At 32.3% G+C, this 25,161-nt stretch overlaps 1 protein-coding gene across 1 annotated transcript in view; it reads left to right on the top strand.

The window, feature by feature from the left end:
• LOC142319547 (neural-cadherin-like) overlaps nucleotides 1-18,499 on the top strand; it is a 450,243-nt gene extending 431,744 nt beyond the window's left edge. Inside the window, exons 24-25 of the mRNA XM_075356938.1 lie at nucleotides 13,468-13,626; nucleotides 16,230-18,499. Coding sequence (XP_075213053.1) covers nucleotides 13,468-13,626; nucleotides 16,230-16,345 — 275 coding nt within the window. The 3' untranslated portion in view covers nucleotides 16,346-18,499. The remainder of the gene's footprint in view (nucleotides 1-13,467; nucleotides 13,627-16,229) is intronic.
• The last annotated feature ends 6,662 nt before the right edge of the window (nucleotides 18,500-25,161 follow it).

The raw sequence follows: 25,161 nt of genomic DNA, 5'->3' as shown, positions 1-25,161 counted from the left end.
AAATTATGAGTTAAGAATTATCTAGCTAAAATAGCCAAAATATTTTATTCTTTACTGATCAGGTTTGTGTCATATCACTTTCAATTTATTTTGGGTTTGCTTATAAATTACAGATGCAATTACAGTGAAATCTGTTAGATTTCAGTCTAAATCTGTAAGATCATTTTGTAATGAACTCTTTTTTGGATATTTATTGTATTTTGATATTTCCCTGTCTTTGGGTTTGAATATATTATGTTTTATAGCAGATATAACTGAAATCTATTAAATTTTTATTTTGTAAGATTTATATGAACATAAAATTTTTATCATTCATTAACATTCTTTTTTCCATAGAAAAAATAAAATACTGATAAATTATTATTAAAGTTATAGTAATAATTACTGGGAGTAAATTCATCCATTTTTATTAACTTTAGCTAGTGTTTTTACTTATAAATTGATTGTATGCAGACCTGAATAAAGTAAAGTATAGGAATATCAGTATTTTTTTAAAGTACAATAATAACTGGGAACAATAAATTTTTATTGTTATGATATGAGAACTAATATATCTAGTTTGTAGTGAATATTCATAATTTGGTATCATTGATAATTAACCATAACTTTTAACTACATGATTTTTGTCAATCCTTTCTATCAATCTCATAAAGAAACTAATAAGTTAATGGCTTTATTTGTCAACTCAAAGTCTCAAGTCTCACTTTTGTATAAAGTACAGTAATTATACATGATTTATTAAATTTCACTTTTTAAAAGGTATGGTTTTAAACGATCTCATGGAGTAATTTTATTAAGTTGTCTCTGAAAATTGTTCATAACTCTTCTTAACAGTTTGTTATCAGCTCATGTAATTTTTTGAATGTTATTTTTCAAATCTTCAGTATTTATAAACACTTTAAATTTTAATTACCCCAGAAGGAAGTTATCTATAGCAATAAGATGAGGAAACCTAGGTTGCCAATTAAGTAGCCTAAAAATAGCCGCAGCCACAGAAATTGGAAATGAGGTATCCAGGAAATAGAACCTCTATCTCTCAATATATTCATTGTTTCTCAAATAGTATGTACCATGGCACCATCATGCTAGAATCAAATTTCACCACAAATCTCATTAATTATCTTCCTCATTAGGTATCAACAGTTACTGTGCGACCATCTTCTTCTAAAACATATGGACCAACAATTCCAAATGAAGGTACACTACACCATACAGTAACTTTGGCACCTTGTAGTGATTGTGCTCTTGACTTGAATTTTCATCATTCCAGTAACAACAATTTTTTTTGTTAACAGTACCACTATAATTAAAATGTGTCTCATCTGACATGATTAGTATTTAAAACTTCAGGATTTGTATTCAAAATTTCATTAAAGTGACTACAGAATTTTATACCTAATTCAGTTAGCTTATAGAGTTCAAATAAACAGACTGCTTGTACGAAAGTTCAGGTGGCTGATTCTCAAGCATTTCATTTAAATCCTGATGCACATAAAGGAAACTACAGGAGAAACTATGTGATGTTAATATTCAGTAACCACGTGCTATTATATTTTACAAAAATAATATATTTTAAATTTAAATAAATTAAGGTATGTTAAATGATCAATAAATATTTCTTTCCTTGTTTGGCATATCTGATAACCCATGAATATTTTATTCATTAAAATTGTTTATTGTTACTTAATTTCCTTGAGTTTTAAGAGTTATGAAATTGTCAGTTGTCTAGTTATATTAAAAGTTCGCTAATAACGAGTATTTCAAAAAGAACGCAACTCCTTTGTTTGATGATGTGAATTTATCATAAAAAATATTAATGTTAATAAAATACTTATACAACAATATTCAAATAACCTTTAATGACCTTACAATAGGTGTTCAAAATGATTTCCTGTGATCTTGATGCAGGTCATACACATTTCATAACATTTGCAGCCACTTTTCATAATGTTTACTCAGTAATGTTTGAAATCTCACTTTCAGTGTCAGCCTTGAATTCGTCAAGTGTATGAGGATTGTTTTTAAAAATACACGTTTTAAGTACCCCAAAAGGAAAAGGTCTGCTAGTGTGAGAGCTGGGAATCTTGGAGGCCACAACCCTCTTGATATCAAACAATGACCAAAAAATTCTTGTAACATATCCAGCGTTTCATTAGCAGTTGTACGACATGTTGTGTTATCCTACTGGAACCAACATTGTCGTTTGTGTAAATCTAGCATGGCAATAAACTGTTCAGTTAAGTTTTGATAAACTATGCCATCTTCAGGTTTGTCAAAAATAAAGGCCCTATTACACGACACCGGAAGATCACACACCAAACACCAATTTTACGTGCATGTAATGATCGTTCATGAAATGCATGAGGATTTTCAGTGTTCCATATTCGGTAGTTTTGGCTATTAATGTAGCCATCCAAATAAAACTATGGCTCAACACTGAAATAAACATTATCTCATCACTATGCCTTAATAAATCACTATGCCTCTTCATTATCTCAATAAAACTATGCCTCATTACTGAAATAAATGTTTTCCGTGGTCTATTTCTTTCAGTTCTTGAACAACACCAATGCAATAAGCATGCAATTGTAATTTTTTAGTAGTCCCAAAAGCTGTAGGTAGTGAACGCCCAGCCTGTGAAGATAACTTTCTGAGTGATTTTCTGGGTGAGTCAAACATTCTTTCACATCTTCCAGAACTTCTACTGCTAGCGTGATGGTTGACCTGTGCTTTTCCGATCATGTACACTCCCAGTCTCACAATATTTATTAATCAAATGTGATATTGTTGATTTATTAGGAACTGAAGAATTGGGAAATTTTATCTGAAAACCGTCTTTCACTTGTTCATAAGATTTATCCGTATGTGCAATAAGTCTCAATAATAAACACACGTTCGTCCTTGAAAAACAACATTGTTAACACAATAGAGATGAATTTATGTTGGTATAGCATTAGTGCATAAGCAGGACATTTCAACTGTACAAGCTGCTAACCTTGAGTACAGTGTTGCCAACTGATATGTAGAGAGAAATAAAATTTATCTATGCGTGTGTCTTCTACCTTCTTAATCTTAGGGTTGTTCCTTTTTGAAACACCCGTTACTTTAGATTAAATTTCTATGATAATAAACAAATAATAAACTCAATTCATTTTTCGTCATCTGATTGCAAGAAATCCATAGTGCTGTCAGTATTAAGAGATACAATGAGAGGCTCAATTTTGTTTTCTATTATACACTTCCCAATAACTTGGTTCTACAGTATTCATTTCATGTTTCATACAGTTTTTCCATTCCTTCTGACCTATTTTCTCAATGCTTGTAAGCATAAATTTTTAACATCAGATATTTTAAAAGTATTTTCACGTCACATAACTTTTGATTTGTCCCCCAAATTAACTCAGTTGGGTTGAGTTTACAGTGATAGGGATATAATTGAAACATGGTTTTACCACAGAATTTTGCTAACTCATCAATTTTATGCACATTAAAATTACTTTTAGTACGCAAAACTGTTTGTAATAATGGGATATTAGGTTTATCCTCTTCAAAAAACACTCCTTTTGAATTAAGCCGCATTTTGATATCATTCTTTTTCCTAGACATGGCTGGAATTTTTTCCTTTTTACATGAATGATAAGGAGCATTGTCTAAGACAATAACCGAATTTTCTTCCAGAATAGCCCTAACATATCCCTAAACCATTTCTCAAAAGACGCGTTCATCTTATTATGATAGTCTCCTGTGTACTTAGATTCAAAAATCCAGAGACCATCATTGACAACTCTATATTACTGCTATTATGTGTAATTATGAGATGCATATTTTTACCCAATGGAGCCTTATTACTGGTTGATAAGCCACATAGAAAGGCTTCTTTTAATGAATTCACAGCTTTATCTTTCCAAACGATACTTTTCTTGTGGCCTTTGTTGACCCAATTTTCATTCATAAATAGATTCTACAGCCTTGTTGCCTCATTTTCTTTATTTCAGTGAGGCAATGTTTTCACCATATAATGATATCGCCCCTGTCAATTATATCACTTTCCCAGCCCCATTTTTCGTGTTTAAAATTCATACTTTTTAGCAGTTTATAAAAAGTTGTTCTTCAGAAATTTGGTAGATTGTTATAGTCATTTACAACTCGTAACACTTTGTCTATTGTAGGCAGTTTGTTTCAAAAATAAAATTTTGTGTACTATTTTCCAAATCACAAATGGTTTTATCGAAATCATCAACTTTTTCTTCAATTTACCTGCAGGGTTTTGTTTTCTAGGAGACTGTAATTCATTATTGGATTTATACTCTCAAATCACATTGTACACTAAAGCAGCACAACTTTCACTTGCGTTAGCAGTTAACTATATCTGAAATCAACGCCATTGAATTACTGATACATTCTTTCGTACACCTTAGGTCTTTTTTCATGGCCTTTTTTTCAGAGGAAATAAAAATAATTGTGCACTATTACCTGATAAATTGGTATCAGACATGGTGTCAATATAATGGATGGGATAACTCAAGTTGTACAGACACAAATCTAGGAATACACTACACTGTGTTCCAGTAAACTTAAAAAAATCACATTATATTAACTTCGTATAACATTAGAGTAAATAAATAAATAAATAAATAACACAAACACAAAAACTGAATAAAAGAACAAAAGAATGATCATATGAAAAGACTAACGGTTTTAATAGATCTGAGAAGATATAACATTAAATAAACATTTCATTATATGACTACTATATGACTAATTATATGGTGACTAATATATGAGAATTGATTATAGTGTTGTATGTAGATATAGCCGCATTGTGAATCAGCACTGATATACAGGATCTGATTCAACAGAATCATGACAAACTCACTCACACAAATGCAACATTTGCTTATTCTTCACTTTATAAGCTAACTGAATACTGTGTAGTTGCACTTCTTTATTGGTACTGAAACATTTATAAACAAATTGAATCTTATATGGCTGAAGTTTGAAGTTACAGTATAGAATAAGCTGAGCATTTCATGTTTAATTGATGTCTACAAAAATAAGTTAAACTATGAATAACTGCTTCTGTAATTCTGTTAATATTCTCTGAAGTGCATATTGCTTTTGTACTACCAACAAATTGATCACAAACATTATCCACAATGCACTTCAAAATAGCATTTAACAGAGCATTTCATTTCTACTCACATCAAATTCACTCTGAAATTTTCTTTGCATTTTGCTTACTTATTTGCGTTCAATAAATGCATTTTTAGTAAATTCATGGTCTTACACTGGCCAGTTGCTTATTGTATTTCACTGAATACAAACTGCAGACTAGGTGATTCTGTCAAGCAACACATTTCCATCAGACTTCAAAAAGAGTGTTATTGTCATGATACCAAAGAAAGCATGAGCAGATAAATGTGAAGAATACAGAACAATTAGTTAAACTACTCATGCATCAAAAATCTTATCTAGAATTCTGTACAAAAGAATTGTGAGGAGAGTGGAAGAAGTATTAGGAGAAGTCCAGTTTGGTTTTAGGAATAGTATAGGGACAAGGGAAACAATTTTAGCACTCAGATTAATAGTAGAAGGAAGATAAAAGAAAAATAAACCAACATACTTGGGATTTATAGACTTAGAAAAGGCATTTGATAATGTAGACTAAAATGTTAAAATGTTATAAAAAAATGGAATAAAATGTTCAGCATTTAAAAAAATTTAGGGTTCAAGTATAGAGATAGAAGAACAATTGCTAACATTTACAGGAACTAATCTGCAAGAGTAATAATCAAAGAACATAAGAAAGAAGCTGTAATAAAAAAGGCAGTCCGATAAAGATGTTCCCTATCCCAATTAAGTTTTAATCTTTACATAGAACTAGCAGTTAATGATGTCAAAGAACAGTTTAGATCCAGAGTAACAGTGCAGGGTGAAAAGATAAAGATGTTACAATTTGCCGATCATATAGTAATTCTTCTGAGAGTAAAAAAGATTTAGAAGAAATAATGAATGGCATGGACGAAGTCCACGCAAGAACTATCGCATGAAAATAAACAAGAACAAAACGAAAGTAGTGAAATGTAGTAGAAATAATATAGATGGACCATTTAATATAAAAATAGGAAGAGAAAAGATCACGGAGGTAGAAGAATTTTGTTATTTGGGAAGTAGAATTACTAAAGATGGACGAAGCAGGAGCGATATAAAATGCCAAATAGCTCAAGGGAAATGAGCTTTCAGTCAAAAATATAATCTGCTTTATCAAAAATTAATTTAAATGCCAGAAAAACATTTTTGAAAGTATATCTTTGGAGTGTATCTTTATATGGAAGTGAAACGAGGCATCGGAGTACCTGAGAAGAAAAGATTAGAAGCTTTGAAATGTGGTGCTGTAGGAGAATGTTAAAAATCAGATGGGTGGATAAAGTGATGAAGAGGTGTTGCAGCAAATAGATGAAGAGAGAAGCATTTGGAAAAATATAGTTAGAAGAAGAGACAGACTTGTAGGTCACATATTAAGGCATCCTGGAATTGTCACTTTAATACTGGAGGGACATGTAGATGGGAAAAATTGTGCAGGTAGGCAACATTTGGAATATGTAAAACAATTTTTTAGGGATATAGGATGTAAGGGATATACTGAAATGAAATGACTGGCACTAGATAGGGAATCTTGGAAAGCTGCATCAAACAAGTCAAATGTCTGAAAACAAAAAAAAATCAAATTGACTTTTTTTTTTTCATTTTTACAGGCATCGACTGTTAAGGTCATTAGCCCTCATCACAATCTTAAAAAGAGATTAGTATCACCATCTGAATCGTCATATGTAAGGGTGTAAAGGTCCCTTACATTTTATTTAAAAGCACAAACTACACAGAAACATTAAAACACAACAAAACAAAACAACCCTTATGGGGTGTAAAGGGCCCCGATATTAAAATTTGAGATAAATTTCCCAAAGAACATATAAATAAAAATATAAGTCAATACAATACCATTTATCTTCTTCTACCTGTCTCGTTTATCAATTAATTTTAGCACACTTGGGGCGACCAGAACCGCCGTTAAGCAGTATATCAGTCACGCCAGGATACCGTGGCAGTTGACTCCCCCCTATAAACAGGCTACAGGCATGCATTGCACCCACCCATAGCCTCACGCACCTCCCGTCACTATACGTGCCACGCTTCGAGACTCCCATACATATTAAAACTACCTCTTAAGAGATTCTTTAACACAGCTTTAAAATTTTTCCACTTTTACAGACTTCTAAGAAGTCCACTGATGTGTAAATAAGCAACTATCTTTTCTTCATTTCCATTATCCAGATCAGCAGCAATGTCATTTCTTAGCCGGAACCTCTTTCTGAGCTCCACATATATTGTACACTCTTCTATTAAATGCTTAATTGTAAGTGTTTTATTACAAACACCGCACATTGGTCTCACTTCGCCGGTTAACAAATATAAATTTGTTAATCGCGTGTGACCGATTCTAAGTCTGGTCACAGTTACTTGTTCACGGCAAGTCAACTTGACGTTGCTTTTCCATTTATATGGAGAAGTTTTCACTGAGTTTAATTTTGTATTTAAACTCCTCCAATCAGTACTCCACTTGTATCTTACTATGTTAGTTAACATGTTACAGTTTTTAACATCTGACACTCTTACAGGAAATGCATACAAATCTTCGCAGACTGTTGCCTTTCTGGCAGATTTGTTTGCGCTTTCATTACCTGTAATACCAGCATGCCCTGGAGTCCATACAAATATGCATCGCTGTCCTCATTGGTTTAAAACGTATAAAATGTACAGGATGTTTGAAATTAGGACATCCTTAATGTTCTTGTTCCGAATTGCAACAAGTGCACTTAAAGAATCAGAACATATTAGCACTCTCTCTTCGCAATAGTGTTCTGTATAGCGAAGACCTTGCTGAATGGCAGTAAGTTCTGCCGTATAAACACTGGCCATGTCTGGCAGTTTCCAAAAATGGGCTTCTCCATTTACATATATGGAGCATCCAACACCATGTTCGGTTTTAGAACCGTCAGTATAAATTCTAAAATGTTCTTCGTAGTTACCGACGGTTGCTAAAAATTCCTGTTGGATGATCACTGCTGGCTTCTTTTTTATTTCTTCCTGAGAGAGATCCAACCTTATATTTACCGCTGGCAAGAGCCATGGCGGTATTTCTCTCGTAGAAATTGCTAATGTATCTGGAATAGCAATTTCGTGTTTTCTTCTTAATTCATGGTACCTGATTCCGGCTGGTCTGGAATAGGTAGCACGATGTTGTTACATCATCCTATGGCTGTATAATGCAGCCATAGGATGATTGTTAAAAATGTTTGTTATTTATATGGGCAGGAAAAAGCCCATATATTTGCTGCATATCTTAGCAAAAGGATCTCTCTTCTCTAATGTAGTGGCAGTATTCCGGCTTCAGACATTAGACTAGTCGCCGGACTTGTGCGGAAAGCGCCTGTCGCATATCTTATTCCGCTATTATGAATTACGTCTAACTTTCTTAAATGCGACTTCCTAGCGGATGAATATACAATACATCCGTAGTCTAGTTTTGATTGAACCAATGCCTTATATAGTCTCAATAATATTTCTTTATCTGAGCCCCAATTGATGTTCGATAAACATTTTATAATGTTTAGGGCTTTTTTGCATCTATCACTCAAGTCCTGTATATGTAATCCCCACGTAAGGGATTTATCCAATACTAGTCCTAAAAATCTTTTGTTGTCCTTATATTGTATTGGATTATTACCAATTGTCAACGTAGGACTTCGATGAGGCATTCTCTTCCTACAGAAGTGTACACAGCACGTTTTTTTCTGGTGAAAATTGGAATATATTATTCCTTGCAACTTCATTTAGAGTGTTAATCGCTTGTTGCAATTTGTACTTCACCATAGCAGTCTTGTTGCTGGCATACACAATTGCCAAATCATCAACATAGACGCTTTTGCTGATTTCTATTGGAATGGCTAATATCAATTTATTAATAGCAATGGTAAACAAGGTACCGCTCAGCGGCGAACCTTGTGGTATGCCATTTTCCAACGATCTTTCAGATGAATATTCATTGTTGACACTTACTTGGAAAGTACGGTCGTTCATATAGCTGCTGAGTAAAACTGGCAGATTGCCACGAATGCTCCATTCATGTATCTGGAGCATTATTCCATGTCGCCAGGTCATATCGAAAGCCTTCTGAAGATCAAAGAAGACTCCGACACAATGTTTCCTTGTAATAAAGCTGTTATATATAATGTTCTCTAAGTTGATCATTTGATCGGTGGTAGAATGGTATTGCCAAAAACCTGCTTGATATGGTGATAACAGGTTTTCTTTTTCCAAAAACCAAACGAGTCTATTATTAATCATTTTTTCCAGTATTTTTCCCATAGCGCACGTCAAAGAAATAGGGCGATAGCTATTGCGATCTGTTAAATTTTTATTTTTCTTTGGTACTGGAACAACATATGCTTTTTTCCACTGCTGTGGGTACATTCCATCTCGCCATATTTGATTATAGAGGTCTAATAATCTGCATTTTGAAGTGGTATTCAGCTGCCTGATCATATTATAATGGATTTCATCCGGACCAGCAGAGGTGTTGTCTGCTTTCTCCAACGCTTTCATGAATTCTTCCATTTTAAATGGTACATTATATGAGTAATTGTACTCAGTTCTGAAATTTAGTAGACATCCAAGTTCTTCTTTTTTTGTCCGAAAATCTTCTTCGTAGTTAGCCGTTTTGCTGGCCTTCTTGAAGTGATTGGATAATAACTCTGCAATCTCGTTTGGAGTGTCCATAATTTCATCTTCATCTTGAAGGCTAGTTATGGGAGCAAAGTTTTTACGCCCACAAATCGCCTTCACTTTCCTCCAAACGTTTGATGCAGTAGTAGTTTTGTCAATGGATGACACGTATTGCTGCCAGGATCGTTTCTTTGAATCTATCATGAAACGTTTTGCATACGCCCTGTATTTTTTAAAAGCAATTTGATTATCAGTGGTGGGATAAAAGGCGTTATACGCCTTTCTTTCTTTTAATAGCTTCACTAATTTCATCGTTTCACCATGGAACGGGTCGTTTTGTAAGTTTTCCAGATGTTTTGGGAATATATCTCGATGCCGAGTCAAGTATCGCATTTGTTATAGCGTCGACATCGTCCCCGATAACTCCAGTTGTTTCGGGGAGTATCATCTTAGCCGTGAAGCTCGTCCAATCTGCCTTATTAAACAATCATCTCTTAGAGATGGGGTTTATTTTTCTTGTAACATCAGTTACAATTTGCACCGGGAAGTGATCGCTTCCATGCAAATCGTCTAAAACATGGAAGCTATACCTCGGTGATATCGATCCGCTTATGAGTGCTAGATCTATACAGGACGTCGCTCAATCTCTGGCATTGAAAAAGGTTGATGGCATAAAATGACCCATCATTTAAAAGAATAAGTTCCGAATTCATCAGGAACCTTTCCAATTCTCTTCCGCGGGGATCTACTTGATCCGATCCCCAAAGAGAATTATGAGCATTAAACTCACCCAACAGTAAAACAGATGGGGGAAGCTCAGGAATTAATCGTGCTATGTCATCCTCCTTCCAATCAAAATTTGACAAGTATATGCTGCAAACAGTGACCTGAAGCGGACGCTTCATTCTAATGGCGACCGCTTGCAGGTTTGTATTTAGATCAACAGCTTCGGCGGTAGCTCTGGCGATGTTAATATGGCTACTCCACCTCTAACTCTTACATTTGGCGGTTGATCTCGCTGAAATATATCGTATCCTCTTAATTTAAAATTTTCATTTCGGCTGAAATGTGTTTCTTGCAGACATATACAAATCGGGTCTACATCATGTACCAAGCGTTGGAGCTCATGGATGTTTGAAAAACATCCATTGATGTTCCATTGTACAATTTACTCGTTTATTTTAAATTAAATTATGGCCTTGGTTTTCCTTTCGGCCAGCCTTTTTTTCTTTTCTTCTCTATGCTGCGAACAGCCTCGTGTTCGCGGAGAACGTCGTCGCCTGTATAGCTTCCTGTCTCCGAATCGGAAACCACCGAAGCCGCTGACGACGACGGACATGGATCGTCGCCGGTTTCAGGTTGCCGATCCGTAGGCGGCAACCTGGCCGGCCCCGGACACGGGGATCGCACCAGTCACCACGCGTGGAGGGCGGACACTCGCCCCTCTGTGTGATTTTTTGTGGCCTCTGGGGTTTAGAGGACACCTCAGTTGAAGGAGGCTTGGAAGCCTCCATAACAGACTCTGTAGGTATTACTTTTTTCTTATCATCGAGGATCTCGCTAAGACGGCATTCTGCTTTAGCGTCCATTTTCTTCTGAACAAGAGCAACTTTCAAAGTTTTATCTTCAGGAGGCTGTACTAATATCTTTGGCTTTACAGGTTCTTTACTACTGAAAGGCTTCATTTTATTTTCAATAATTCTTTCAATCATGTTAGCCAAAGTGGGCGCAAGTTTACTGATGAGCTGATTTCATCAACAGCAACTGGAGCAGGAACAGGAACAGCAGCCGCAGCCTGAGCATAAGTTGTTGTTGCTCTAGGTTTGCGGGCATTTACTATCTTTTTAGCTTCGAGGTAGCTGACTTTCTGCAGGATCTTAACTTCCTGCACAGCCACCTCGTCTTTGTAGACAGGACAATTCCTGGATCTACATGAATGCTGTCCCTTGCAATTGATGCATGTAGGAGGCTCTTTACACGGCTCTCCCTCATGCACCTCATTGCCGCACACGCATATTTGCGTTCTCTCGCATCTGACAGCGGTGTGGCCAAAGCGTTGGCACTTGAAGCATCTTTTTGGCTGCGGGACAAATGCCCGCACATCCAATCGATGTATTCCCGCTCTTACCTTCTCCAGCAAAGTAGGCCGGTTAAATGTGAGAACACGAGAGGCTGAAGGAAGGACCTCGCCATTCCTTCTCATGTTCAAACAGCGACACTCTATTACTCCTTGTGCTGCTAGTTCTTCAACAATTTCTTGCTCCGAACAGTTTAAAAGATCCCGACAGACCACAACACCCCTTGAGGTGTTGAGTGTGCCATGGGGATCAACACGTACAGTCAATTCTCCAATTTTTTTCGGCCCTAGGATCTTCTGAGACTGAGTATCATTTACAGTCTCCACACGCAGTCCAGGGAAGGTTTTTCTAATTTCCTTAACAGGGCCTCCAGCACATTTATTTATTTCCCGAGCAATGAGGAAGGACCGAGAAATTACTGTCTTCCTTTGTGATCACTAAGTATTTAGGTTTCGGTACGTTGATCTTGAAAATAGCTTTTTACAAGCTCTTTCTTGCCTCAACCTCAATACACCGAGATTCAGCACTCCTTCTCCGTTTCGCCTCAGGCGAAATGGCTGGTTCTAAACGAGGGTGTTTTCGTGAATCCTCTACCACGTTTTGTTGTTGTTCAAGATTATTCATTTATTTTAATCCCTTCTGTAGCAAGGCTAGCCGCCAGGGTACACCCCCACTCCAGGGCTACTAACCTTGGAGGTCCGATCCGGTACTCCGGTGGAACCGGCATATGTCCTGGCAGAGAGCAGATTTCTACAGCATTTTTTTAATAAAATTTATCATTTAGAGTATGATATTTTTGAGACAAATTCAACATTTTGTTGTTGACTGAAAATTGGAATAATTTCAACATCAACTTCAATTTAATCCTACTTTCAGCACTTGTTACAATCCAGTTTAAACATTTTATATTGTCATTGGCTATTTTAATGAATTCAGTTGATAATGCAGAAAACTGATGTTTTTGTTCCTGTGCTAACTGAGGAACAAAGCGTGTGTACACTTTTTTTTTTGTGGATATTCAATTAAATCTTATGTACTGTCTCCCTATTAATTCCTATAATTTCTTCTAAGATCCAAAAGCTCTAAATTTATCTTCAACCAAAAAAATATGATTTTTTAAACCAATTCTGCAGATTTTTGTAGTCAAGAAATTGGAAGTATGGTCTAATTAATTAAAACCCTCTACTGACTTCAACGTCCTTTGAACCATTTATACCATCCAAACAATTCTTTTTGATAAATATTCTTCACCAAGCACAATTTTATATATTTCAGATGTTTCACTGGGTATTTTCCATAATTTTACACAAAATTTAATCATTGCTGTTTGTTCTGATTTCAAAACCACAAATAAAACATCAATTTCTTATAAAATTGTAATTCTCAACTACATCAAAAAAAGAGATTGAAACTTGCACAGCCTAAAAAAAAATTCTCTTCGATTACTACTATTGATTTCCAAGTAGATAATATCAGTAATACAGCTGTAACAATGTTAATTTGAAAAGATAATTGTCACTCAGTTTATACTAGATAAAATTCACATTTTATGTGTTACAATTTAAAATAAAAATTTATTTTGTAAATGTTTTTGGTCAAATTGCAGTTCCTCCACTAGGTGCAGAACCAAATGTAGGTGTGTTTATAGAAGAGCATAAGAAGAGAGCAGATAGTGATCCTAATGCACCACCTTTTGATGACCTTCGTAATTATGCTTATGAGGGCGGTGGCAGCACTGCAGGATCTCTTTCTTCTCTTGCATCTGGTTAGTATATAATTATTTTCTTTTATTCAGAATTTGTTTTACTCAAAGACTAGTCCATTTTAAAAGAATTACATTTCAAAAAAGGACATATAACAAGCTAATTTAAATTTTATTTATTTTTACTTGTGTTTTTATTTTGTACCCTGTTTTATTTCTTCTGACATTTTGGGTTATTCTACTATACCACATTTACAATGATGAGTACTGGGCATCTAGTGCAGATAATAAATAATGTTGAAACATATTCAGGTATTTCATTTGAAATCTTTTGTGTTGATTTTCAGTTATACTTTTATATAACTTTTTTTACGACTACTTAGTTCGTAATTCATAGTTTTCCTATTTTTAGAAAATATTTTTTGTTATGAACTTATTACAGTGTATCTAGTCTCTGGAAATAAGTAAGTGATAACAAGCAATGAATTTGAGACTTACAAGGTCTGTTCAGAAAATAACCAAACATTTTTAATTAAGCACCAACGGAGATATTTAATGACGTGTGATTGACAGCATTGTGTTCCACATAACCTCCTCTGTAACCACGTGTTCTTGTTTTGTTGACATCTCATTTAGTTTTCACTTGAGTGCAACATGTTTAAGTATTAGAAGCAATTTTTGTAATGTGCGATTTTCAGGAGCAACATACAACATAAAATTTTGTGTGAAACTGGGAAAAACTTTCACAGAAATGTTTCAACTTTTGAAACAAGCTTACGGAGATGATGCTGTGGGTTTTATGCAATGTTATGAATGGTTTTCACAATTAAAAGCGGTTGTAGTCTATTGAAGATGACTCATGATCAGGAAGGCCTTCAACTTTAACTGATGACACCCACGTTCAGAAAATCAACAATCTTGTGAATGCAAATTGCCAATTGACTGTCAGAGAACTTGCAGAGAGGTTAGCATCTCAATTGGATCATGCCATTACATTTTGACAAAAAAATTGAACATGCATAGAATTTCAGCAAAATTTGTTCTTGATTTGATGATGAACAGCAGAATGTTTGTTGGCAACTTCTTGAAGAAGCCAATGATGAATCATTCATGCAAAGGATCATAACGCGAGATGAAAGCTGTTGTATGACTACAACATTAAAACAAAAGTTCAATCATCACAATAGATTGGCGAAGGATCACCATGCCCCAAGAAAGCACATCAATCTTGATCAAGTGTCAGAGTGATGCTTTCTGTTTTTTAGATTTTAATGGAACTGGGTGTTTTGAATTCTTGTCTCAAAGTGAAACAGAGAACCACAAATACTATCAAGGTGTTTTACAATGGTTACGTGAAAAAATCCGCAGAAAGAGACAAGAGTTGTGGGGAGACAACTCGTGGTTCCTTCACCATGACAATGCGCTTACATACTCAGCTTTTTCAATTCGTCAGTTTTGTGCCAAAAATCAGATGACTCTCTTCACTCAGCCTCCATACTCACCAGCTCCTTGTGACTTTTTCTTATTTCCAAAATTAAAATCAGTGATGAAAGGATGCCGTTTTGAGACTATTGATGACATTAAAGCAAATTCATTTCGGACCTTAAAGACCATTTCAAATGAAGCTATCTAGAACTGCTTCGCAAAGTGGAAACACTGTTGGGAAAATTGTGTAAGTAGGGGAGGGAAGTACTGAAGGAAACAAGAACCAATAATCTGAAAATTAATAATAAAGATAAAAAAATAAAGTTTGGTTATTTTCTGAACAGACCTTGTATATTGATATTTAGAATTGTTCAACAATTTGATTTGTGTAAAAGGCTTGTTTGTTATTCACTTTCAAGTAATTGAAAGAAGCTACCATCATAATTATAATAATTAGTTATCATAATTGTGCTTTTTTTTTTTTTTATTAGGAAAAGAAAGAATAGATTTTTCAGATGATGTCGCTTATGTGCACCTCTTACGAAAATTTTATTAAAAAATCCAAAAGTTCCATTAAAACACGTACTTATACTTTTAACTCCAGCTAGTGGCACCTGCTAATGGTAGAAATAGATTTAAGTATTTGCTATCTGTTTTTGATAAGGTTTTTTTTCAATTTCAATTAAACATGTGTTCAACTACTTAATATTTCACACATAATATAATATTTTCTGATTCAACAAATTACTCTGCTATGTATCTATTCATTAGTATCTAATTCTTTTATACAAAAATCAGATTGACAAACTTTGCTGTAAAGAATCAGACCTTTAATACACTTTCTTTCTTATGTACTGTGTGTTAGGTTATGACAGTATCACTTTTTATCTTCCCTATTTCTCTCTTTTTGGTTCACCTTGTAAATAAATATTGTTCCACATTTCAGATAATCTACTAGATTGTCTTCTTCTACTGCTCCCTCTTATACTACTTTAATTTTGTCATGTTTTTATGCTTCACTTATTATCTTTTCTTTTAATTGTATCACTTGTCAACTCATTTTTGATTTTATTACTTACTTTTCCTTGGCAACTTGCTTAAGTGATTCTTTCACCTAAGTTGACCGTTTCTCTCCATACCTCTACTTCAGAACTTTGATTTTTGTTTATTTCATCTTTGGTAGTAATAAACTAAGAGTTATTTTTAACACTGGCTGAATTTTTGTTTTTTTTAATATACAGGAACTGATGATGAGCAGCAAGAATATGACTACCTAGGAGCTTGGGGTCCACGATTTGATAAACTGGCAGACATGTACGGTCAAGATGGTGAGAGCGAAGAGGATGAGGCACAGTAGATAAGTGGTGATCTATTAAATAAGTGATGAGCAAGCAGCAGTACGGAAACATAAGTCTCTAGTCACTGTCATCATATTATCTTCATCATAATCATCATCAACATCGTAATCATCACTACAGTTTTCAAAAATTAAAATCATAAATGTCATGTTCATGTCTACATCATTGTCATCGTTAACCTCCTCGATCCTAACCTCTCAGGCCACACAAACTGCTGCGCATAGTTGTGTTCTTTTCTCTGTAGTCAAAATAAGCACCATGCACTAATTTATACAAGAATCAACTTAATTGTAAGTCCCTCTTTATGGAATTTAGAAATTAGTTGTAATACTCTATTGTTAATGTATTTTGTACATAGTCAGTGTAGCAGATATATTTGTATTTGTGGTAAGATAATGTCTTTGTTATATTACAATAAATTAATATACTATAATGATATTATTATAATGTAGAAGAGTAATGTAAATAGTAATATCAAAATTTAAGTTGTTAAAATGAAATTCCTGCACCTACCTATTAAATATATTTAAATAATTGTAGGTGCAATAATTCCAATTCATGGAATTTTTATATTCCACTTGTAAATTTTTAAGATTATTCAGAGTTGAAAAATGTACGAATGATTTTTATTTTATCTGTCACGAATTAAAGAATGATTAATCGATTATTTAACAATAATTGAATGTGTATATATACTTTTCAATAAAATTTTCTTACCTCTTAATGAGGTTGTGTGCCATGCAAAATAATTGCTTGTGTAAAGAAATGAACTGTTTTGTGCATGGTTCTTCATAACATTTCCAAAGCTAAGCAGTTTCTTTTTTTGTTTAATTTTTTTTTAATGAAATAATGTTATTATTGCAGTAATTAATTAAAAGTTTAAGCCAAAGCAGTTATTGTTTTATATATTAATCATAAGTATTGTGATCTCTGTTAAAGTTAATTTTTGTACGGTATCAGTATTTAACAAGCCATTGTTTATTTTGCCAAATTACTTGTTTTTAATTTATACTGAAAGTAACGTTATGTATCTTTAATATGTAATTAATGTTTTATTTATAATTAATTCCTGATGTTCCTCATAATGGTATGTTAACCCACCTAGTTTGTATTAGCTGCCATAATTAAGAAGGGTATACTATATTAAGTTACCCGTTGCGGTTTAAAGCACTTCTTAACTTATTAATTGTATGATATTAGTTATTTTGTTTGTTTGTAATGCACTGAGTACAGTTTGTTATTATAAATGTTATATTACATAGCAGTTATTTACAACAGATGATGTTATATTGTTATTTATAAATAATTTTATGTTTATATGCCACATTTTAATTTTAATTTGATAAGATTGTTTATTTAAGCATTGTGTGTGGCCCTATTGTGAGACTGGCAAAGGACATTCCAGTGTTATATGACTTGTGTGAATGAACCTTATTAAACAGTTTTTTCCCATTCGGGTAGAAACAGACATTTTTGAACGTATTGTACGTTCATCACCACTGCTCAAATCATTATTATGTGAAAACCTGCATGGACTACTTACATATATAAAAATATTTGTGTGTCCGAGGAAAAATGTTTTTTAAAAAAAAGTGTAAATAGCACTGAGCTTTAAAATATTATTTATACATACTTTTTCACTGTTTTGTAGAATTAAGTTTTGTATTATATATAACAGTTTTTATGTTGTATATTGAATTTGTTACCATTATAATATACAGGTTATGATATTATTAACTGTAAAATATTAATTGTAAATCAACTACACAGTTACAATGAATTACAATAATATAATAAAGCCAGTGGTATTTATACTTGGGTTTTTATTATTTCATACTTTTATAATAAAGTGGTATTATATTATAAACAGGATATAATTTTTATTTAAAATGCATTGTTAAATCTATAATTTTCTGTACATTATTAGATTTGATTATAAACTAAAATAAAATAATGATAAATAAATAATCTTGTATTTAATAAGAGAATGCTTCCAGTGGTAATTCTGAGTAGATTGAAATATTTTTTGAAAAATTTTTTTTAATACATTAAATTGGAATTAAAAGGTAACAACTGATAAAAAATGCAACAATATAAGCTATGTTTAATGCTCAGTAAAGATGAATCACTTTTGCAACATTTTAATGATTTATAAAAAAATATTTTAGTATGTGTTAAAATAAAAATATTTTAGTATGTGTATATATATATATATATATATATATATATATATGTATAAATTTTTGTAATTTCAATTAAAATTTAAACTGGTATTAATCACTAGAAACAAATATTTTAACATAAATAAAAATGCAGTTTTAATTTTTTAAATTATGATAGTAATTTGTACTGTTCCTTAAACTAATGTAGCATTTTATCATCTCTTATCCTATATAATTGTGGTAAGAGCAATTTCACTGCCAATTAAAAAATATTAAAAAATAAATAAATTGTACTTAATTTTATTATTCGTTACAACCAAAATTGTTATATTCACTTTCAATTATTTTTTACTAATAAAAGTACAATAATAGAATTATAAAAAGTAAATTTTGTTATATTTTAATTTTAATTTAATCAGTTTCAATAATTTTTAATGTTGCTTGAGCATTTAATTCATAGTTAATATTGTTGTAGAATATTTTTTAAACCTACTTATTTAAAAATATTGATTTAATGATTCTCTTTTAATTTTTAATTGCTTCCTCTTTATGGTATTATATTTAATTTTTTTTTTCATTAATTACTATTTATAAATATAATTTAATCTTACTATTAAAAAGCACAGTTTGTAAATGTTACAAGATATAAAAAGAAAATCAGGCCTAATTTATTACATAACATAACATACTATATAGATTTATTTTATTATGTTAGAATATTTTATTTTATTTAATATTAAGTTAGTAATTTAAGTTATACCATAAAAGTTTCAAAATATTACTTCTAAGGTTTTAGTGATTAATTTTTAATTTTAATTGTTGTAAGTGCTGTTTTAGGTACTACATATGTATATGTTCATTGAAATATTTCTGAGCAGTTTTATTTGTTTAAATAAATGTAAATTTTTCTTTGTAACATAAAGAACTGTGCGAAGTCATTTATATATAATTTAGTTTATTAATTATTATTTAAGGTTATTTATTAATATTTTTTATTTGGATAGAATTATTTGTAGTTTATTTTTTTAAGTAAAACATTGATTTTTATTCATTTTATACTTGCACTATCATCAGAACAGGCATGTAGCCAGGATTTGTTTTGGTGAGAGCCATTCTACAAAATGAATTTAAAGGGATTCTTCATGATGGAGGAGTTTTTCCAATAAAACTTTTTTTTAATGGTTATCTCTTTTTTTTAAATCCTTGCATGTATCTTTTTAATTATTCTCTATTAATTTTTTTTTAAATTTAAATTCAGAATCTGCCAAGCCAAGCTTTGATCAAATCTCAATGTATTTTCTACTTCATGAAAGTGGCAGCAGGGTCTTTCATTCGTTTATAAAAAATATTCATGATAATTTTGCTTTGTAGAAATGTTCATACAAAAAAGATTGCGCATGCTTGAAATATAAGATTTCTCAAACCTCTTCAGTTGATTCTTCATAACCAAGGTCAGAGAGTCCATTGTTCTAGAAAGGCAGTTGTGATTGATTAATTGTTGGTATAGTTATTAACAATAACTAGGGTGCATTCTGAATTCATTACTCTGTTGAAGAAGATTAGATCCACAGTGTAGTTCACAGAAACTATACACAACACTTTTGGTATTTTTTTAAAATATGAAGTTGGATTTCCAGAAATAAGTAAGATTAGAAAACTAAAATAATGTGTATATTCATCTCTGATACAGGCCAGTTTTACATTGGAACTTGTATGATTCTTAATTTTATGGACTCTTGACATCAGCTGGCTACATGCTAGATCATAAATAGATTCTTAACTAATTTATTTACAATCTTATACTTTTTGATTTAAAATGTAAAAATGAAACTAAAGTAAAATAATTTTGTTAGTTTATTTAATTAATATATTGACAACTTCGTAATAATAATAACATTTAATGTAATATTAATTTAAATAATTTTTATACTAAGAAAAAAATAATTCTCGTATTACCAGCAGGGTTTAAATTATGTTTTTTATGACTTTTTAATTATTTCTACTAATTAGAACTGTTTGAAAAAAGACTTAAGAACTATTTAAAAAATTGCTGATAGCCTAATTATTTAAAATGTTAAGTATATAGTTTTTCCATGAATATTGCCATTTATTATATTATTATATATATATACTTGTGTTATTTCAGGAATCTTTATTCTATTAATCAGTTTTTATACCTGTTTTCTGATTACTTAAAATTTGAATGAATGTAATTGTGTATTTTTTGTTTGTATAAGTGTGAGTCTTTTTGTGTTATTTTTAAGTTCAGCTGTGATTTAATCTTTCTAGCTGTATAGTTTAAAATATAAATGAAAATAATAATTACACATCCCTTCTTATAATATCATCATTTATGTTATAGTATCCTTACAAAATCCATTGCATCCATACTTATTATCAATCAATCAATCAAAAATGATCATAAAGTTAAAAAAAAAATATTTCATTACTGAAATAAGATAAGTTGTGCCCAGAACAGGAGTAAGTCAGAGTTGTATTTATTTATATTAAAAGAATATTAATTAAAATGGATCCTTTGAATTGTCTTCATCTTAATTAACTAAGTCAAAGAAATTAAACAAACACATAAAAAAAACTTCCACAACCCTCCTTAATCCTTCAAGTGTGGATTTAATGAAACATGCATACTTCTACTATGTGAAACTTAATTTAGCTAAGTTTCTTGTATAGCATAGTTTCATTAAAACTATTTTGAACCTTGTTAGTTTCCAGAAGGACCAGCATTAAATACAAATTTCATTGTTTTCATCTTCACTATAATCAATAGAAAATATTTCATTTAGAAAATCCACTTCAGAACAAGTTAATATTATGCAATATAAAACAACTAAATAATTACAATTGATTTAATATATCAATAATACAGAGTGATTCAAAGAAACTGGAAATTTTGAAAGTTGTGTTGATAGCCGTGGGCGATTGGTATCAGTTGATAAGTAGCGCCAGCCTCTCTAACCTAACCTGCCATTTAGTTGTCATGGATCCTTGGAGTGGTGTGCAACATGCATTTGCTATCAAAGCGTTTTACAAAAACAATGACAGTGTGGAGGGAGCGCGTAGAGAATTTCGCCGTCATTTTAATCTGGGACGGCACGACCGTGTTCCATCAGCACATGCATTTAAAACATGGATATCTAATTTTGAGGAAACTGGTTCGGCAATGAAAAAAAAAACCTCCAGGCCATGAGCGAACCGTCCGTACACCACAGAATATTCAAGCTTTACAAGATGCTGTCACACGAAGTCTACATCGATCAATCCGTCGTCTCTCAGCATCTTTACAATTGCATAGTTCAAGTGTTCGAAGAATGTTAGTGAAGGACTTGCAATTCCATCCATACAAGTTGCAGATTGTCCAGGAACTGAAACCAAGCGATGCAGTTGTGCGAGCACAATTCTGTAATGTAATGCTTCAGAAGATAAATGATAACGAAGAGTTTGTTCACGAACTGTGTATGTCAGATGAAGTGCATTTCCACCTCAGTGGATTTCTTAACAAGCAAAATTTCAGATACTGGGCACAAGAAAATCCTACGGAGCTACACCAGCATCTGTTGCACAGCCAGAAAGTGACCGTGTGGTGTGCTATGTCATCTTACGGTGTTATAGGCCCTTATTTTTTTGAGGATGACAACGGTCTTGCGATTACAGTGACGTCGGCTCGTTACATAGCCATGCTTGAAACGTTTGTTGTGGAACAACAAAAGAGATTTCCACCAATTCTTAACACAGCCTGGTTTCAACAAGACGGAGCAACATCACACACTGCATGAATATCGATGGCAGCTGTACACCGATTGTTTAGACAACGTGTCATTTCACGAAATGGCGACATTAGATGGCCTCCCAGATCACCTGATCTCTCAGCTTGCGATTACTTTTTGTAGGGTCACCTTAAAAGCAAAGTGTTCCACAGTAGACCTGCTACAACGGAAGAACTGAAGGCAAAGATCCGAGAAGCAATTGCAGAAATTCCAGTTGAGATGTTACGTCAAACCATGAACAATTTAACGAAGAGACTTATGTGAGTGTTTACGTAGAAGAGGAGATCACCTGCAAGATGTCATCTTTAAAAAATAAACTAAAATGTATGTATCCTAAAATGGCAACATTTGTACAATTACATGAAATAAAATTAATTTTCTAAAAAAAAGTTTTCATTAAGGTTATTTAATTTTTTTAATTTCTCGTTTCTTTGAATCACTCTGTATATATAATATTTATAATATTAATTTATTTTTTAGGTTTTAGATAGACACATCCATTAAGGCAGCACGAAATGAACTTATAGTGGGTTGAGAAACCTCATCTACACACTCATAAAGAATTCTGAGTACATTAATGTCTCATTAGCCACGATTAGTTAATATGACTCATATGAATTTCTACCAGTAAATTGATTTTTTCTTCTTTTTAGTAACTTCAATAATGATAGATCATCTGATTTTTTTTTAAGTTTACTGTTTTTAAATAAGATATAACTTTTTTTTTATGAATATTTAAACTAATTCATGTCTAGTTTTCTCAACATCAAAATAAAAACAAAAAAAATTAAGTATGAATATTTTAGGATAAAATTTCTTAATCTGGAAACCAAGATTCAACAGTTCTATTCTTATAAAATCCTCTTATCAATCAATCCTCTATTCTAAACAAAAGAAAAATACTTTATGAGATATTTAATATTAGTGTTGTACCAACTTCTAACTGTCATTAGCCAGATAATAACTCATGGCCGGCCATTTGGTTTCATATTATTAATCAGATTTTGCCATGGCAGTCAACCTATCAATATCAAATTAAACTGTACTTCAGCTAAATTGTCATAAATTAAGTGCAGTAAAACACTTTCAGGATATATTTATCCATTTGACCAAATATGTTCACCTAAGAAATATCCACCACATGTAGTAATAGAAAAATTGTGTTCTACAAATTTGAAGAATCTACAGTAAATAGTTACAATGGATAAATAATAGTTATACAAAGTTTATGCAGAATCATATGAAAACTACTGACTATCTTTGAGAAAACCAACAACTAACTGGGATAAATTGACATTTCAGGACATGTGGGTTTTATAGTACTGATAAAAAAATATGGTATACAAGTTTCCACCTAAGTAATATCAGTCAATCTTATGCATGCAAAAATACTCTACTTATTCTTGACTGTCCTGTTGGTTGTGATCCAATCAGTGACAGTTTATCAGGATGTATAAGAGAACATGACCATGACCTGGTTATAAAACCCACTTAGCTCATATCTTCTGCTATTTATTGGGCTCTTTCATTTGCGGATAAATTAAAATGTTTTTTCTCAACCTCCATAAATTTTCTCATTTTTAACTCTTACATCTCATATATTTGAGCATAAAATATACATCTATTCTTTGTTACACTTGACAGTACTCCATATCTTGGTTGTAAACTCCATTCTTATTTAATTTGATATTACTTTAAAATTAAATGATTTAACTAGTATCATTAAGCACAGTACCACTGAGCAAAAATATTTTGATGAACCTCCAATTTACATCAGTCCAATCGGATTATTTTTTATAAATCAGTTACCCAGATATCTAATTTTGTCTATCTTTTTGAGAGTTACAGACAGTTTTGATTACCTTCTTGATTTTCTGCTTGTGATAGTTTTAAATAATACATTTTCCTTTCAAACTCCAAACTGTTGAGCATGATTTTGTAAGTAAGTTACAATTCTGATATTGCCTTCTTGAACTGCTCCAAAACTGCCACATCCTCAGTATGTAAGCCTTTTTACCCTTTCTTGTTGATCACCATTATTTATTCCAAAATAAATAATGTTGATAAATATGCCACACCATATCTCCCTGTTTGAGATCAGAAGTAACCTCAAAACTTGCTGAGAATCTCCCTGATTTTTTACCACTGTATTTGTCCTCTCTATGGAGAGGAAGTATACTGTCAGTAATGATAAGCATCTTTGTGTTGAAATGATAGTATTTCATTTATGAGTACCAGGTTAAAATCAGTTACTTTTATATTCGTTTGAATACTAGTTCATGGATACCTGTGTGTTCTTTGGTGGTTGGGTTTCAAATAACCACATATCTCAGGAATAGTTGATCTGAGGCTGTACAAGACTGCAATATATTCACATTCATCCTCTGAAGTAATACCTTACGGTGGTTCTGGAGGTTAAAACAGAAAAAGAAAAAGATTCAAATCAGTGTAATTTTTTTCTTGTACCAATAACACTGGGGAACAAAAAAGAATTTTTTTGTCTCGGGAAGAAAAATATGTTATTCTGATAGTATTTTTTCTCCTGAATTCAAATATTATATCTGTTTTCCCCATCACACAAGGTTTGCGAGAGACAGGCATTTATAATTTCAAACATTTTACTACTTTCTGCATTCTTAACTACACAATATTCAAACATTTGACTCACCTAGAAAGTAAGAAATGACAATTTTCTGCTATATTTCACCTGTGGAACATCCCTTTTGATGGTCCAACAATAATTGGCCAGCATATTAGGATTCCATTTGCCTTGATACCTCTTTTCCATAGCTGAAATCTCCTTATGAAAGTGTTCCCTGTGCTCATCGCTCACTGCGCCAAGATTTTCCAGGAAGAAATCTAGGTGCG

This window comes from Lycorma delicatula, chromosome 2 (assembly GCF_047948215.1).
Source record: "Lycorma delicatula isolate Av1 chromosome 2, ASM4794821v1, whole genome shotgun sequence".
Classification (NCBI taxonomy): domain Eukaryota; kingdom Metazoa; phylum Arthropoda; class Insecta; order Hemiptera; family Fulgoridae; genus Lycorma; species Lycorma delicatula.
The sequence above is the reverse complement of the archived record's forward strand: the minus strand, read 5'-3'. Positions and strand labels throughout refer to the sequence as shown.